Here is a 16,811-nt window from a genome sequence, read left to right as displayed (position 1 = left end):
CAACACTATTACAATGCCATTGACTATATTCCCTATGCTGTACCTTTTTAAATGAATCTTTTGATTTATTTTTTTAAAGATTTTATTTATTTATTTGCCAGAGAGAGAGAGAGAGAGAGAGCGCGCAAAGCAGGCAGAGGGAGAAGCAGGCTCCCCGCCGAGCAGGGAGCCCGACGTGGGGCTCGATCCCAGAATCCTGGGATCATGACCTGAGCCGAAGGCAGACGCTTAACGACTGAGCCACCCAGGCACCCCTAAATGAATCTTTTGAACCTCATACCTAATTTCCTTTCCTTCTTGGCTTCGCTTTTGTAGCTCAGAGCCAGCTGTTTTTTACCCATCTGTAGCTGGGTGATGAAAATATGTCCTATTAAACTGGCTCTCTGGGGGACAAAACCCCCCCCCCCAAAATTCTGACATGTAACATTCCTGGTTTCTGTAGAATAAATACTTCCATCAAGGCCAATGTGAAGCTACCCATGGTCAACAACTGTCTTTCAAAATTCCTGAATATTTTACAATTTGCTCCTTTTGGCCAGTATAAGACAGCTCCTGTACTCCTTTTTTTTTTTTTTTTAAGATATTCATTTTGTATTTTAGTTTGACCCCTGGGCTTTACTTATTTCTTAGCTTTGTTTTCTCTTTGTCCCAGTTTCTTCTTCTCCTTTTTGTTAAATCGTGAGCTGCTATTAGCGCTTTTTGGAATGAGGGACACAAGGACACGATTCTTTGGTCAATAAAGAAAAAGACAGCTTTCTAATTGTAAAGGCGTAAATCTTAGTTTGGCTCTCAAAGTCTGTGCTGGGCTGTTTTGGGTGTTCCTCACATGTGTGTAGCTCAGGGGTCACTGGGTACTTGTGAGAGTTCCAACCTAGAATTAAGGAATCCCCTTTTCCAGTTCCCTCATGTGGGAAACCCCCTCCACTTTCCTGCCCTCAGGGGCCCCTTTTCTCTGTTTCCTCCTTTCCTTTGGTCAGAACCGACTAAGGTGTTTCTCTTGGCAGTTTAGGGCACTACAGCTTTGCACCTTAAGCCTGACTTCTCAGGGCAAAGCCGGGAGATGAAAGAGAGAAAAAATTGAAAATCACCCAGAGGGAGCATTGCCTCTCCAAGCTCTGGCTCTTCTCATGACCCACATGCTTTTGTCTATTTTCCAGAGTCCTTCAGCACTTGCTTTTTGTGTGCTTTCCAGAGCTTTTCTAGTTGTGATCAGTGGGAGAGATTGGCTCTTAAACTATTATTTTATTTTTTTAAAAAGATTGTATTTATTTATTTGACAGAGAGAGAGAGCACAAGTAGGCAGAGCGGTAGACAGAGGGAGAGGGAGAAGCGGGCTCCCCGCTGGGCAGAGAGCCCAACGCGGAACTAGATCCCAGGACCCCAAGATCATGACCTGAGCCAAAGGTAGGCGTTTACCAGACCGAGCCACCCAGAAGCCCCCTTAAACTATTATTTTAACCTTCAAAGTAAATTAAATATCATGGCTAGAAAAAACTCAAGTCTCTATGATTTTAGACTCTGCTCCTCCCCCCCACAAAAAATACACATGCTCCCAAGGGCATAGCATTGTGTTAGGGTACTTTGAATTTTTATGTTAAGCCTGAGATCCAGAAAGAAAAGCAGACAAAAGCTTCCTGGGGAGCTCATTATGATTTCTGTTAAATATACCTCTTAACTGCTTACTTACGAGCAAAATGGCATTGACTATTCAAACTGTAAACCACCTTAGAAGTCAACGCCTTCATTTGACAGAAGAGGAAATAAGGGCTCACAGAAGGGGAATAATTTGTTCTGTCACTCTGGAAATGCATGGCAAAAACTGGGCCAGAACTTAGCCTGTTTAACAAGTTACTCAGGCAGTTGCTAATGACTTCCTAAGTGTTAACTGCTATGCTGGGCTAATTATCGCAGATTTCAAGGGGGACATGATATATGAAGCTTGAGGGAATGGAAAGTTTTATGTTTTATGCGGGAGAATGGCATATAGTAAAACAAACAAACAAACAAACAAACAGCAAATCCCAGTTTTCAGCTTTTGAATTCACCATGACTTTGGTTAAGGGACTTACTTTTTCTAAGCCTTCATCTGTCCGTAAATAGACCTAGTAGTCTAATCTATAAAGGTTTTTTGTTTGGGTTATAAGAGATAAAGCTTATAAGCATTTAGCTAATGCCTTGCTCAATGTTTTGGTTATTATTATTCTTTGAAACTCACAAATGCCCAAATTTTATACACTTATCATGTATTGATCTCCAATATGAATGAACACCTTATGGAAAGGGTATCTAACATCTGGGAGGGAAGAGGCCCCCTCACCTAAGCTTCATCTCCCTGAGCTCCCATTTTCCATTGACCATTCCAGGTTCTGGTCTGAGAGAGTTTATTACAAAATGATGAAGGGAGGTCTGAGGAAGATTCACTCGTCATAGAATTTTGGCAGCTCATTACCCAAGATCACTTGATGGTCCACACCAGCAGCTGTAATAGTGACCAGGTAGATGACGCCCCCGCTAGAGCCATCCCGATTCATGGCCAGAGTGATAGCTGCAGAGAGTTTCAGGGTGAAGAGGGGGAGAGAGAATGACTTAGCTTCAGGAATCTTTACATTCCTCTCCCGTTCATATGCTTACTACCTCTCAGACCCCAAAACCCGTCTCCTAGGGACACGTATCAAGGGGTGTGCAGGTAAATCAACTTGAAAAAAAAATAAGCCTTTATATGTAACATCTCCTGGTACCCATGGTCTCAAAACTCCCACCAGGATTGATTTCAAGTTGCAAATAGCTAGATAAGCAGCTCATGAGTTCTTGGATATTTAACAGTTGGCTCTCATGAGCTCACCCAAGCCAGCTCCAGCACACCCCTGATTCTTATAGTAACTGTATATTTTGATTTGGGGTACTCAAAACAGTCCTGGTTTCTGCCCTGGGTCCTGGAATCCCATCTAGTTTAACATTGTCCTGCTCCCTTTCCCTCTCAAAAGTGTTCCAGTTTGGACATTAAATTAAACGGTCACCCATGTACTCCTCACCGTGTTCCTCATACTCTCCTTCCTTCCCAGGTTTAAAAACCCTCCCTGGGTACCCTCCCACTTGGTTAGTTACCATCTGTGGTGAAGCTCCTGCACTCCTCAGGGGACATGCCCGGCTTATATGCTGCATCCACATAGCCGTAGATATAGGTGCTGCCAGAGCCACCGATGGCGAAGGGCTGCCGAGTCAGCATTCCTCCCAGGGTTCCATACACCTAGGGGGGGCTCCTCAGGTCAGACTATGGAAGCATCAGTCCTCTTCTTGCCACTGAGACAGGCAGGGTGTCTCCGTGTTCTGCAGTGAAGCCCCCCATCTCCTACTCCCTTCGGTTGAGATTATACTCTGCTTTCAGAGGCGGTGTCCTGGGAACCCATTGCTAGAAGGATATAACCTCTATCTCCCCCTATCAGGTGGTGGGGAACACCAAGGGAGGGGGTACGTAGGAAGACATGCACCTGGCCCCCGGCACGTTGGTCCCAGCCGGCTACTATGAGATGCGCGGACAGGTCCTCCCGATACTTATAACTGATATTCCTCACCACGTTGGCAGCAGCCAGAACAAGCGGAGGTTCTTCCAGTTCCAACCTAAAGGAAGTGTTAGTAATAGGGGTCAATATAATTTCCTGAAGTTCCACCCACCTGTGCTGTTACCATCATCCCTGCCAAGTGACACGTGAAACCTGAAACCTGCGGTTGCAATAGTTCAAACTCCAGCTCCTCTCCCACATGGACAGGGCGACTAGTCTCACACCACCCACCAGTAAGAAGATTCAACGTTCCCCTCCTTTACTCTGTCCCACCCACCCATCCCCCAATTATACAACGCTTAGCTGCAAGGGCCGTGCCCATGTGGGTAAAAGCAGATAAGCTTTACTCCTGCACCAATGACCTTGGTTTCTCACCCGGTAACTTCCTGATACATGGTGGGCCACATCATCATCTTCTTTCTCGTTATTTAGAGTGGGACCGTGATTTACAATGTTCAGGCCATTTTCACATATATCATTTGATTCTCAAAATAACCGTCGGGTGAGATAGGGTAGGTACTATTAATTATCTCCACTTTACAGAGGCGGAAGCCACGTTGGAGATTCAAGAGCCAGTTCAACACTAATAAAAACAGGAGCGCAAACAAGAATTTTTCATTTTTCACTGCAGCGTTCCTGGAACGGGACACTGTCTCAGGGTTGGCTGGTGGGGAGAACTCTGGTGAATGTGGACCTGAGGACCCCAAAGCTTCATACCCGTGGAGCTCCAGTTGGTAGGCAGCCATGTCAACCATGGCTTGGGCATCAGCAGCTGAACCAGAGAGAGCACAGTAGATGTGCCGGTGTAGTGGGGACAGCTTGTCAAACACCCGGTTTACCACCGCCTCTCTGCCGGGAAGGAGTCAGCAGTCATCAACATTAACAATGCCAGAATTTTTGAGGTTAATCATCCAGTGTTTCACAAAGTTATTTGACAAGAGAATAGCCCCGGAGCCCATGAAATTTAATACTTGGATTAAAACAGGAAGAAAAAAAAAATCATCTCAAATAAATGAAACACTGCAGGTAATTATCAAAATTAGACTTATTTTCAGGCTTAGACTTTATAATAAGACAAAAAATAGTAAATGAAGAATCATGTTCTTAAGCAATTTTTCTTTGCTACACCCATCTTGAGGAAGTTATGTGTTCTATGGGACATAAAGTAAGTAATATTGACCTAATCCCATATACTCATTTTGCATATGGGGAAACTGGCCAGGATGGAGAAGACAAAATTATGTGTGCTGGATGAGAAACCAGAATATCTGCTTGGCAGGACCATCTTTTTGTTCTTTTCTTTTCTTTTTAAGATTTTATTTATTTATTAAAGAGAGAGAGCACAAGCAGGGGGAGTGGCAGGCAGAGAGAGAAGCAGGCTCCCCGCTGAGCAGGGAGCCCAACGTGGGGCTCGATTCCAGGACCCTGGGATCATGACCTGAGCCGAAGGCAGACGCTTAACCCACTGAGCCACCCAGGCGCCCCTGAACCATCTTTTCTATCTCTAAATATAGATGGAAGGACAGCCCCTAAAACCTTTGTGTCCTACCTCCTCATACCCTATTCTTTTATACCCATCCCTGCAGGGACAGGCCACATAAGCATCCAGGCCCCAGATTCTCCTCCACTAATTCAGGGACCCAAGCACTTGCCCAGTATCTCATTAGAGGGGCCCTTCTGGAAGCCTAACTCAATTTCTGCAAAACTCCATTTTACCAGTATCTTCATGAATGGGTAAGAAAAATCTGTATTTGGGGCCATTGGCTTCCTTCCAGAAGCATTCACCTTGACTGGTACTTACCCTGCAGACACCCGGGAATCAGAACCCACCACAACACCTCCGTCAAACTCCACTGCCATGATGGTTGTCTGCAGAGAAACAGAAGATGGAATGTCAGAGCAGGATGAACTTTGATTCCCTCATGTTACAGATGAGGAAACATTCCCAGAGAGGGGAGGTGACCGGCTCAAGATCATACAGCAATTTAGGCCAGAGTGGACTCCCAGGACAGGATATCCCCTCCATCCCTCCACTTTCTCCATCTCCTCTCCCAGCCGCAGGGGAATGTCACAGCCTGGTCCTGGCACAACATGGAAAGAATCCTATCCCTGGGCCCCAACCTTCCTAAGTCAAATTCTTCCCACTATAAAGAGAGAGAGGCAGACATGTGGCTCAGGGGGGTGCTTCCAAGCACTGGCGGACGAGGCAGCCCCACAAGTGAACGACCTCACCACCTGTGCTCGTGGTGTGTGTGGATGTGCTACAGACCCAACACAAAGCAGGCTACTGTGGCCTTGGGAAACAAGCTCAAGTCTTTTTTTGGCCCCTAATTCTCCACCCCACACAGTTGATTAAATAGCAGAAACATCAAGGGGCGTGGTGGTTAGCAGGGTCATGCATTAAATAAGGAGGGAAGCAGCCAGGAACACACGAGATGGTTTAAAATAAAGGTTTCATTTAAGGATTTCTTTTTTAAAGATTTTATTTATTTATTTGAGAGAGAGAATGAGATAGAGCGAGCATGAGAGGGGGGAGGGTCAGAGGGAGAAGCAGACTCCCTGCTGAGCAGGGAGCCCGATGCGGGACTCGATCCCAGGACTCCAGGATCATGACTTGAGCCGAAGGCAGTCGCTTAACCAACTGAGCCACCCAGGCGCCCTTTTTAAATTTTTTTTTTATTTTTTATTTTTTAAAAGATTTTCTTTATTTATTTGAGAGAGAGAGAATGAGAGACAGAGAGCATGAGAGGGAAGAGGGTTAGAGGGAGAAGCAGACCCCCCGCCGAGCAGGGAGCCCGATGCGGGACTCGATCCCGGGACTCCAGGATCATGACCTGAGCTGAAGGCAGTCGCCTAACCAACTGAGCCACCCAGGCGCCCTTTTTCCCTTTTTTTAAAGTAGGCTCCACGGCCAGCGTGGAGCTCAGTGCGGGACCTGAATACAGGACCCTGAGATCAAGACCTGAGCTGAGATCAAGAGTCGGTCACTTAACAGACTGAGCCACCCAGGAGCCCCTCACTTAAGGAATTCTGATCAAGAGGTCAATAGGTATCTCAGTAGCCAGGGGGAAGAGATCTGTACCAAGAGAGGATTTGCCTGGGGAGTTTGAGCTCACTTTTTCAGGTCACGAAAAGAAATCAAGGAAAAGAATTAAAGAAGGTGAAAGGGATAAAGCTACATGTTTTCTACTCCTGTTGAGTTGGCAAGAGCCTCAAAGATCCTTGGTTCAAATGAGGAAAACTGAATCATGGAGGAGGTGATTGACTTGTGAAGGTCACCCAGAATTAATAGCAGACTGGGACTAAAACCCAGGCCTAACTTCCGTCTCTTGTGACTTCTGCTTCCTATTTCCCACTGCTCCTCTGGCAGTGACGGGAGATGTTCTACCTTACAAATGGTTTTAGTGCATTCTCATCACTCCATAGGTAAGTCCGGACCCCAGGGCCATTGCCCTGAGTGTGCTTTCTGACATACTGATCTACCATGAATTGAGGGCCATTGAGAAAGGGCAGCCCCATTCTAGAGGTTATTCCTCTAAAACAAAGCTGCCCCCAAGTCAAGAGTGGTGGCGGTAGCTTGGGAGCAGAAGCCAGCCAGCCTTGGCCTGCGGACAGCCTCAGTTGCCCAGCTGGGCAAGCGGGTGGGAGTGGGCGGGAAGGACACAGGGAAGGGAACGTGGCAGCCCCCGGGCCAGGTGGGAGCCTTCCTGGGTCAGGCTGGGGAAGGACACCACCGTCTCACAAGGAACCCCCGTTATCAGGGCTGGGGCTATGAGTTACCCAGCAGTCCCTTCTCAATCATTGCCCATATTCTCCTCGCCCGAGTGCTGTCCTGCTTCACCCAGGGCACCATTTCTTCATCAATCTGCACCTTCTCCGACCCCCTCCCTTGATTTAACCAGCCCCTCTCTCCAGTCCAGAGTTGAAAGCGAAAGCGCTTTAGAGCCGCTTCCCCTTGACGCCTCCAGCTAAGAGCCACAGCACCCCCTTCTCCACCCGCCTCGCGGGCCCAGTCCCTTGGCGGACTCCCACGTGACCCCCTTCAGAATAGGGATGCCCCGTCTTCATCGCAGGGAATCTCTACAACCACTGGCTGCTACAAGCTGCCTCCTCACTCTTTCAGCCCCTGTATTCACTCCTCGGAGTTGCCGCGTCCCCCTGCCGCTCCACCCCCTCCAGCTCTCTGCTAAACCTCTAGCCCGCACTCCTTACCCCAGTGTGGACTTCTCCGACCCGCAGCATCTCGGCGCCGCGCCGCTTGCCGCCTGGGGCACTGGTTTCCGACCTGGGACCGCGGGCCGCGCGTGCCTCCCGTCCCGTGGCTTCACCGCGCCCGCTGGGGGGCGCCTGGGTCCTCTCTGGGAGGCTTCGCACCCGGCGCTAACCTAATTGGTACAGATCTGCCGGGAGACAGGTGACGAAAGAGGCTGGGGTAAGACCGGAGGCTGGGGTCAAAACGTCCCGACAAGTGGAATTCGCGAGACGAAGCCAAGAAAGGAAGGACGACGAGTGTGCGTGATGGAGAAGGTGGAGCCGCAAGGCTGCTCCCCAGAACCTCACCTCTGATTTCCGCGCCTTCTCCCAAAATAGCCTGGGCGGGCAACATGCTGCAGCGGGGCGGATCTACCGAGCCGGCTGCCGCTTTCGTTTTCTCTTTCCGCGAAACCGCCCGCTTCTAGTAGCGCGGCCAGAACAGCCGGCCCTGGGACTTTCCGGGATCCCCGCCTCCGCCCGCCCTGCCCCCCTCTCCCGGCCGCGGGTCTCAGCGCTCTCTCGGGCACAGTCTCGGACCGCACCCGGAGCCTGCGGCCCGGCGCCGACAGCGGGGAGTCCCAGGCCGGGGCGCGACCTCCGGCAGCACCCACGCGCCCATGGCCAGCTCAGGGTCCCCCAGCCCCTGCGGCTGCCTCTACTCGTCTCGAGCTTCCCCGGCGTGGCTGGGGGTACTGCTGCTGCTTCTCGCCGACTGGGTGCTGCTCCGGGAGGCGCTCCCCAGAATATGCTCCGTGCTGGTCCCCACCGCGCTGCCCCTGCTCCGGGTCTGGGTGGTGGGCCTGAGCCGCTGGGCTGTGCTGTGGCTGGGGGCCCGTGGTGTTCTCCGGACAACGGTGGGCTCCGGCAGGGAAAGCGCAGGAGTCCGGGGATGGCTGGCCGCTCTGCAGCCATTGGCGGCGGCGCTGGGCTTGGCCCTGCCGGGACTGGCCTTGTTCCGAGAGCTGCGCCCGTGGAGAGTTCCCAGGGATTCTGACAGCTCCAGGCTCCTGCACTGGGGAAGTCGCCTGGATGCTTTCGCCCTCAGTTACTTGGCAGCAGTGCCCGCAGCCGCCATGTGGCATAAGCTCAGCGGACTTTGGGCGCCGGAAAGTCACGGGGGTTCAGGAGACGCGGTGCGCCGACTTCTAGGCTGTCTGGGTTCAGAGATACGACGCCTCCGGCTCCTGCTGGTCCTGTTGGTCCTCTCCAGTCTTGGTAAGAGGGACGCAGGGGCAGAGGGACGGACACTAGGGGCCCGGGCAGGGATCATAGTAATAATGGTCAGTGCGATCGGTTAGTGTGGGGTCTGGGAAATGGACCGGGGGACCAGGGGAAGGCGACCGAGCTCTGGTCGTGAGAAAACTTACTCCAGTGTCAAGGAAAGAGCCCTGGACTGGGTGGGAGTCAGGAGTGCTGGACTCCAGTGCTGCTTCAGGCGTTGCTTCGCTAGCCACCTTGGGCAAGTCCTTTCTTCTGGGCAGCACACCCTATGACCTCTGGTCTTCCTGTGTAAACCTCTGAAGGTCTGGTGGGGCTCAGGGTCGTGAGTTCCAGGGTTCAGGTGCAGGGCTGGGTCCTCAGTGTCCTCTTTCTGCCGGGGCCCTCCAGGATACCCGTGACGGGTTCGAGAAAGAGTGGGGTGGGGGAGGGGGAGCAGTCTGCTTGGAACTGATCTGCTTAGACTTGATATTTGTGACTGACCCCTCCCTCCTCTTCCTCTCCAGGGGAAATGGCCATTCCATTCTTCACCGGTCACCTCACTGACTGGATTCTACAAGACGGGACAGCTTCTGCCTTCACACGGAACATAACGCTCATGTCCATTCTCACCACAGCCAGGTCTGGGGGCTGAAGATGGAAGGCTGAGAATGTGGGACCCTGAAAAAGAGGGATCTGGAAGTTGGGGCTGCTGTCCAAAGTGCACTTCTTTGGGACCTTCTCTCTGTCCCCTGAACACACCCTGATCCTTCTTCTCCCCATCTCTCTCTAGCGCCGTGCTGGAGTTCGTGGCTGATGGGATCTATAACAGCACCATGGGCCGTGTGCACAGCCACTTGCAGGGAGAGGTATTTCGGGCTGTCCTGCGCCAGGAAACAGAGTTTTTCCAACAGAACCAAACGGGTGTGTCCTGAAACTCTTTCATTACACATCTATATACTCTTTATTTTCCCCATATATCCTCTTTTACTTATAACCTTGATCTTTCTCTCTTTCTCACATAGACATTGTCATTTCTTATTCTTGATATACCTCGAGTATTATAGCCGTTACCTTCAGAAAAACCTAGTTTTTCCATCTAAATTTCCATAAATTTATCCCTATGTGTATATTTAGATAGAAACTATAGAATTTCAAACCTGGAAATTTTGAGATCACAGAGTCCAACTGCCTAGTTTGCAGAGAAGGAAGCTGAGGCCCAGACCCTAAATGATGAAACTGGCATGGTCACATATGGATAGGGTTGAGCTTGGGGTTGATTCCCAGCCCAGTAATCGATAGAGTTTTCTGGACTGCTTTTTAGCAGCACTCTCTGTTTTTCTCCAGCTCTGTTATATGACCACCTTAAGCTCTTCTTGCCTCTGTTGTGCAGCACGGGGTATACATGCTCTTTACGGGACAGAAATGTGTCAGAGAAATGGAAATTCATATGGGCATCAATTTCTTTATAGGTGAAATGAAAGTCTTTCGCCAGGTTTTTACTCTCTAACACTCATTCTGCCTGCACCGAGATCCCTAAACTCCCCTGTCCCCCTTACCTTGTTTTCCTCAGCCTCCTCAGAACACCATGTTGCCGCCCCCTGCCCCTGGCTCCTCTCCCTGGCTCATTGCTAGTCCCTCCCGCCACTCTGAGCCTCTCATTCATCCACTCTTTTCTCTCCAAACCCTGGCAGGAGCCATCACTTCTCGGGTGACAGAGGACACATCCACCCTGAGTGAGTCTCTGAGTGAGAAGCTGAGCCTACTGTTGTGGTACCTGGTGCGGGGGCTGTGTCTCTTGGGGCTCATGCTCTGGGGGTCACTGCCACTCACCATGGTCACCCTGGTCACCCTGCCTCTGCTTTTCCTTCTGCCTAAGAAGCTGGGAAAATGGTACCAGGTATGTCCAGGGAGTTGTCTCACCCTACACAGACCTTCATGTCCCAGACTGGGTGGAATTGATTCCTCTCAGCTTTCTTTCCTGGCACCCTCACTGATACCCCACCTTCACAGCACTCCCTGTCCCTGTAGCCCATGTTCCCAGATTGTTCAGTGTTGAGCTCCATACTCTCTGTGTCTTCTCTTCCACCTTCCACCCACAATCTGTCTCTATGAACATGATCACCAGTCTCAAGATTATGATCCCCTATGGCCCTTCTGAATAATTTCCTCTGCTCTGCACCCCTTTAGTATCCAGAAAGAACAACTGTGCCCCTTTCTCTTTCCTTCATGCATCTGCCTCCTCTCACCTTTAACCTCCAACTAGGTAACTCAGGTACTAGTGCCCTGGTGGTTTGCCAAGCCCGTGTGACATCCCTTGTCCATGTCTCCAAAGGTGCTGGCAGCCCGGGTGCAGACGGCTCTGGCAGAGTCCAGCCAGGTGGCCATTGAGGTGCTGTCAGCTATGCCCACAGTCCGGAGCTTTGCCAACGAGGAGGCTGAGGCCCAGAAGTTTAGCCAAAAGCTGCAGGATATGAATACCCTCCACCAGAAGGAAGCTCTGGCCTATGCAGTCAACCTCTGGACCATCAGTGTGAGCAACCTGGACATGAATGCCTAGTCCCTTGTCCCCGAGATACCTCGACTCCATTCCCTTTTCCATGACCCTGCTCCACATGCCTCCTCCACCGAGCAGTGGTTGGTTCGGTGTTCTCATCTCAGCAACCTGGCGCTCAGCGTTCCTAACTGCCTCCCTCTTTTTAGACCTGCCGGATGGCTTCCTGTCACCATGGTACACAGAATCCATCCAGCCCCCCTTTTAGGGAGGTGCCGTGTCTTTCAGTCCCAGGCCCTTCCTTTGCCTCTCAGGCAGCCCTGAGGCATAAAGTCCTGCACCCGGCCTGTGTCATGTGGGACTATGTGGCTGTGCTAGTGAGAGCCAAGGGAACAGCAGAAGCCAAGGATGAGGGGCATCTCTTCCGTCACTGAAAGAGAACCAGAGCAGCATTCAGGAATTCCCGGCTCAATGCTGCCATTTACTAGCTCTGTGATCATGGGCTAATAACTTACTTTCTCGAGACTGTTTCCTCATTTTATTTTTATTTTTTAGTTTTTTAAAAAGATTTATTTATTTGAGAGAGAGAGAGAGCATGAGCAGGGGGAGGGGCAGAGGGATAAAGAGAGGGGAGCCCAACAACTTGGGGCTCAATCTCAGGACTCTGAGATCATGACCTGCACCGAAACCAAGAGTTGGATGCTCAACTGACTGAGCCACCCAGGCGCCCCTGTTTCCTCATTTAAAAAAGTGGGGATGGTATAGCCTTGTTTATAGGGTTCTTGCTATGAATATTAGATGACATTATATTCATTTAAAGCCTTTTGTGAAGAGTGCTCTGCAAACAAGTGCTCTGCACACAAGGCGATAGTGGTGATGGGGAGGACAGTGATGACTTCTATGGCATAGCTGAGCAAGACTCCGTGGAGCCCCCATGGTGCATGCTCCCTTTCCCCCTGTGGAGCCCCCATGGTGCATGCTCCCTTTCCCCCAGTGGAGCCTCCTGCTGTTACCTGGCGGAAAGGGACTTTATATCTCTGTAATGCTAATGAGTCTAGTTCTTTGCACCCCCCTCTAGATTTTTCAACCACAATCCCTTTTCTCCGTGGTCTTTCCACAGATCTCAGGGATGCTGCTGAAGGTGGGAATCTTATACATCGGTGGGCATCTGGTGACAAGTGGGGCTGTAAGCAGCGGGAACCTTGTCACATTTATTCTCTACCAGATCCAGTTCACCTCAGCTGTTGAGGTGAGAGCCTTCCATTTTCACTCCCCAGTGCTTTTCCTTCTTAGGTCCCATCACCGTCTGTGTCACCTTCCTTCCATTCTTTACCCTTCTCATATCACATCACCCTGGCAAGCAGATTTGTTCTCCCCCTTCTCAATACTCATACCTCCCCTCCAGGCACTGCTCTCCACCTACCCCAGTGTACAGAAGGCTGTGGGCTCCTCAGAGAAAATATTTGAATACCTGGACCGAATTCCTCGCTGTCCTGCCAGTGGTGTGTTGACTTCCTTAAACTTGGAGGGCCTTGTCCAGTTTCAAGATGTCTCCTTCGCCTACCCAAACCGTCCAGATGTCCCAGTGCTGCAGGTAAACCTACCGATCTTTGTTTTTCAGCAGCCTGACTCTCATCTCTACCATCCTAAACTTTCTTCCTGCCTTCAGCCTGTACACGAGGTACAGATAGATCCTTCCTAACCCCTCAAAGGCAAAGATGAGCACCGTCTACTCCATACAACTGCCCCAAACTCAAGAACCTTTTGGATTTGTAAGGAGAATGGGAGAAGAAGAGGCTCTCAGGGAGAAGGGTCTCACATCCTAAGGACCTGCTGAAGCAAAATCTGTCTCTACTATCTTTTCCTTTTCGTTCCATTTGTCATTTAGAATGTGATTTTTTTTTTCCTGTTTTCTCATGATATTTGATATCAAGTGTGTGACATAGTGGTGCTTGGTCTTTGCTCTGATCTTTGCCTTGTCTTCCATCTCTACTCCTTGGGGACCTATCATCCTTGAGGAACAGAAACCTATGCCTGTGGGAGGATAGGAGTTGCTGTATTTTCCCATTTCCCCCCTTTCTTCCCTGGGTAAGACATCCTACTGTGTAATAAGACAATGACAGCCTTAAGGTTAGAGGCCTTAGGCTGTCTCTCTCTCTCTTTTTTTAAAGATTTTATTTATTTATTTTGACACAGAGAGACACAGCGAGAGAGGGGTACACAAGCAGGGGGAGTGGGAGAGAGAGAAGTGGGCTTCCCGCCGAGCAGGGAGCCCGATGCGGGGCTCGATCCCAGGACCCTGGGATCACGACCTGAGCTGAAGGCAGACGCTTAACGACTGAGCCACCCAGGTGCCCCTGTCTCTTATTTTTTTTTGATTCTCTGGCCTCCAGGGGCTGACGTTCACCCTACATCCCGGTGAGGTGACGGCTCTGGTGGGGCCCAATGGGTCCGGGAAGAGCACAGTGGCCGCCTTGCTGCAGAATCTGTACCAGCCCACGGGGGGAAGGCTGCTGCTGGATGGGAAGCCCCTTCCCCAATACGAGCACCGCTACCTGCACACACAGGTGAGCAAGAAGATGGCGGGGGCGGGGGCAGGGGGGAGGGCAGGGGACATCACTGAACACCCTAACCGAGCACTCTGAGAGGAGGGCCAGGGAATGATAGACCTTGGGTGGAGATGGGGTGTAGTCAGGAGAGAGAGTGTGTAATTTTGTGATATGCTTTCAGCAGAGATTTGGAGTCATCAGTCTCTAGATAACCATACTCCTGTGCTCCTTGTTCTCTGACTCTTCATCATATTTTGTCCTAGGTGGCTGCAGTGAAACAAGAGCCACAGTTATTTGGAAGGAGTTTTCAAGAAAATATTGCCTATGGCCTGGTCCAGAAGCCAACTATGGAGGAAATCATAGCTGCCGCAATGGTGTCTGGAGCCCATAGTTTCATCTCTGAACTCCCTGAGGGCTATAACACAGGTGCTCTTTCAGCTCAGATCCTCACCCGGACATCTTTACCGAGACCTTTATTCTGTAGTTCTTTCCAACCTGCTGACATCAGTTTGAAGTTGTAGGGTCTTGTACCTATGGCTTCTTCATGCTCACATCCTCAGAACTCTGTCACCTTTCCAGAACCTTCCCTATCCAGCTGCATCCATCAGTCCTTGGTGTGTATATGTGTGAGTGTGCGCCCACGTGCACACACAGGCAAGCACGTGGAGGCACATGTGGTTATCCAGCCCTCACCTTGGCTCTTGTCTCCGCAGAGGTAGGAGAGGCTGGGAGCCGGCTATCAGGGGGTCAGCGACAGGCAGTGGCCTTGGCTCGAGCATTGATCCGGAAACCACGTGTACTCATCCTGGATGATGCTACCAGTGCCCTTGATGCAGACAGCCAGTTACGGGTGAGAGGGACATTTTGTTAGTGACTATATCCCCTCCATTCTTCCTTCCTTCCCTCATCCCATGTTATTTATACTAACATAATTATCCAAACCAGTCCTTGCTATTCTCAGTTCCCAATAGCTGCTCCCCAAGATGCTTAGAACCAATTCAAAGACACTATCTATAGACTTTGAATCTCTGAAGCCAAACATAAGAAGGCCATCCTAATAATATTAATATCTATTGAGCTTTTACTCTTTTACTCTGTGCCAGACATGCAACTAGGCCCTCTCCGTGTATTATCTCACTCATTTATTCATCGTGAATGCCTGTGAGCTGGGCATTGTTATCCTCATCCTACAGATGAGAAAAAGGGGGCCAAGAGAGGCTGAACCACCTGCTCAGTGTCACTGAGCTGTTGAGTAGCAGAGCATAGACCCTAAGTCAAGCCCGCCTGACTTGAATGTTCATGCTTTTTACCACTAAGTTGTATTTCTTGAAAACAGAATATAAAATTCCCAGTTTATAGGTAGAAAGGAGAGACTATTCGATACCCTTCAATCTTTTCTTATGGGTTTCACCTTAGGGCCCTTACTTTTATTCCACTGTTACCACCTCATGTAAATAGCCCTTAACAAATCAAAGGCTGGACAGACAAGCACTCGGAACGAGAATCTGCGACTCCTTGGGGTTGTTGGCAGAGGTAGCAGTGACCCTGGTGAAAGCTTTCCGGGCTCTGGAAACACAGTTGTCTCCCTGGGCTCTTGACAGAGTCTGTGTCTTTTCTCAGGTGGAGCAGCTCCTATACAAAAGCCCTGAACGGTGCTCTCGGTCTGTGCTTCTCATCACCCATTGTCTCAGCTCATTGGAGCAGGCTGACCAAATCCTCTATCTGGAAGGAGGCTCCATCTGTGAAGCAGGAACCCACCAGCAGCTCATGGAGAGGAGGGGTCGCTTCTGGACCATGATGCAGGCTCCTGGCGGGTCAGGAGCTCCAGAATGAAAGACTTCTCAGACCTGCACATGCCGTCTCCCTCCCTTCTTTTCCCGTCTCTAGTGGAGAGTTTGGGAACAAATGGCTTACCAGAGCTGCACGGTAGGCAGCTGCTTCTAGGAGGAGCGACATCCTAGGACAGAACTCACTAGCTGATGCCTGAAATTCCACCACGAGTGTTGCCCCCTCTCCAAACTCCTCTTGATGATGCAGATTTCTTGGAAGAAAACAGGGTTTAGAACTTCTTCGTGTAACTGGGTTCAGAGCCAGGATTTTGGTGTGGAACCCTGGAAATGAGAACTTTAGAATATACAGAAAGGGGGAGATCAGCTACTTTCCAATATGACTAAAGTCATATGCCGGCCCATAAGCACACTCTGCATTCTTGATATTTATAATAAAATTGGTGTTTTGTACTGTGGTTTCTCGTGTTTTCAGCGCACCGAATGGCTCACCAACTTTTGCAGTGAATTTTTCAGGAGTCTGCTGTCTCCCTCCTTCAGCAGCCTCAATGCTTCACAGTCCTAAGTGGGCCATATCCTCCCTTAAGTTGTCTGTTTCCTACGGTTGCCTCCTCCACTCTCCCACGCCCCTACGTCGGCCCCTGAGGATGAGCCGGAGTGGGATACAGCATCCTCCAAACACTAGCAGCTGCAGTTCGGAGTCCTGGCCTTTCTGAGGGGGAAAATGGAGGTCGAGCGTAGCTAGCGGAAGAGGGAGTGCAAGCGCGCCGACCGAGAAACTGACTTTACCACCTTCCCCGCCCCGGTCCTTTCCGGGGGAGCTCACCTGGCTCAGGGGTGACACCTGCCGGAGTAACTTCAGGGTAATGGGCGGGGTTGTCAAATCTCTTCCATTCTGGGAGGGCCTCGGTGTGTGACGTCAACGGTTGCCGGGCAGTTTAGGCCAACAGAGGTTGCAAGGAGAGGCGGA

General features: G+C 50.4%; 2 protein-coding genes across 2 annotated transcripts; one reads left to right on the top strand and one right to left on the bottom strand.

The window, feature by feature from the left end:
- Positions 1 to 2,364: 2,364 nt before the first annotated feature.
- On the bottom strand, positions 2,365 to 8,252 carry PSMB9 (proteasome 20S subunit beta 9). Its single transcript, XM_034991486.1, has 7 exons — positions 8,121 to 8,252; positions 7,773 to 7,960; positions 5,362 to 5,429; positions 4,278 to 4,409; positions 3,489 to 3,618; positions 3,106 to 3,247; positions 2,365 to 2,545 (listed from the first exon to the last, which is right to left on the bottom strand). The coding sequence occupies exons 2-7, from the start codon at positions 7,800 to 7,802 to the stop codon at positions 2,418 to 2,420; spliced, it is 630 nt and encodes a 209-aa protein (XP_034847377.1). The 5' UTR covers positions 7,803 to 7,960; positions 8,121 to 8,252; the 3' UTR covers positions 2,365 to 2,417.
- TAP1 (transporter 1, ATP binding cassette subfamily B member) lies at positions 8,214 to 16,299 on the top strand. The gene is made up of 11 exons (XM_034991482.1): positions 8,214 to 9,029; positions 9,539 to 9,653; positions 9,805 to 9,935; positions 10,706 to 10,911; positions 11,347 to 11,544; positions 12,626 to 12,754; positions 12,911 to 13,099; positions 13,899 to 14,072; positions 14,318 to 14,480; positions 14,768 to 14,904; positions 15,675 to 16,299. Exons 1-11 carry the CDS (start codon positions 8,432 to 8,434, stop codon positions 15,885 to 15,887), a joined length of 2,253 nt encoding a protein of 750 aa, XP_034847373.1. The 5' UTR covers positions 8,214 to 8,431; the 3' UTR covers positions 15,888 to 16,299.
- The last annotated feature ends 512 nt before the right edge of the window (positions 16,300 to 16,811 follow it).

This window comes from Mirounga leonina, unplaced genomic scaffold (genome assembly GCF_011800145.1).
Source record: "Mirounga leonina isolate KUSES-001 unplaced genomic scaffold, KU_Mleo_1.0 Mir_53, whole genome shotgun sequence".
In the NCBI taxonomy this organism is placed as follows: Eukaryota; Metazoa; Chordata; class Mammalia; order Carnivora; family Phocidae; genus Mirounga; species Mirounga leonina.
This window is presented reverse-complemented; position numbering and strand designations above follow the sequence as displayed.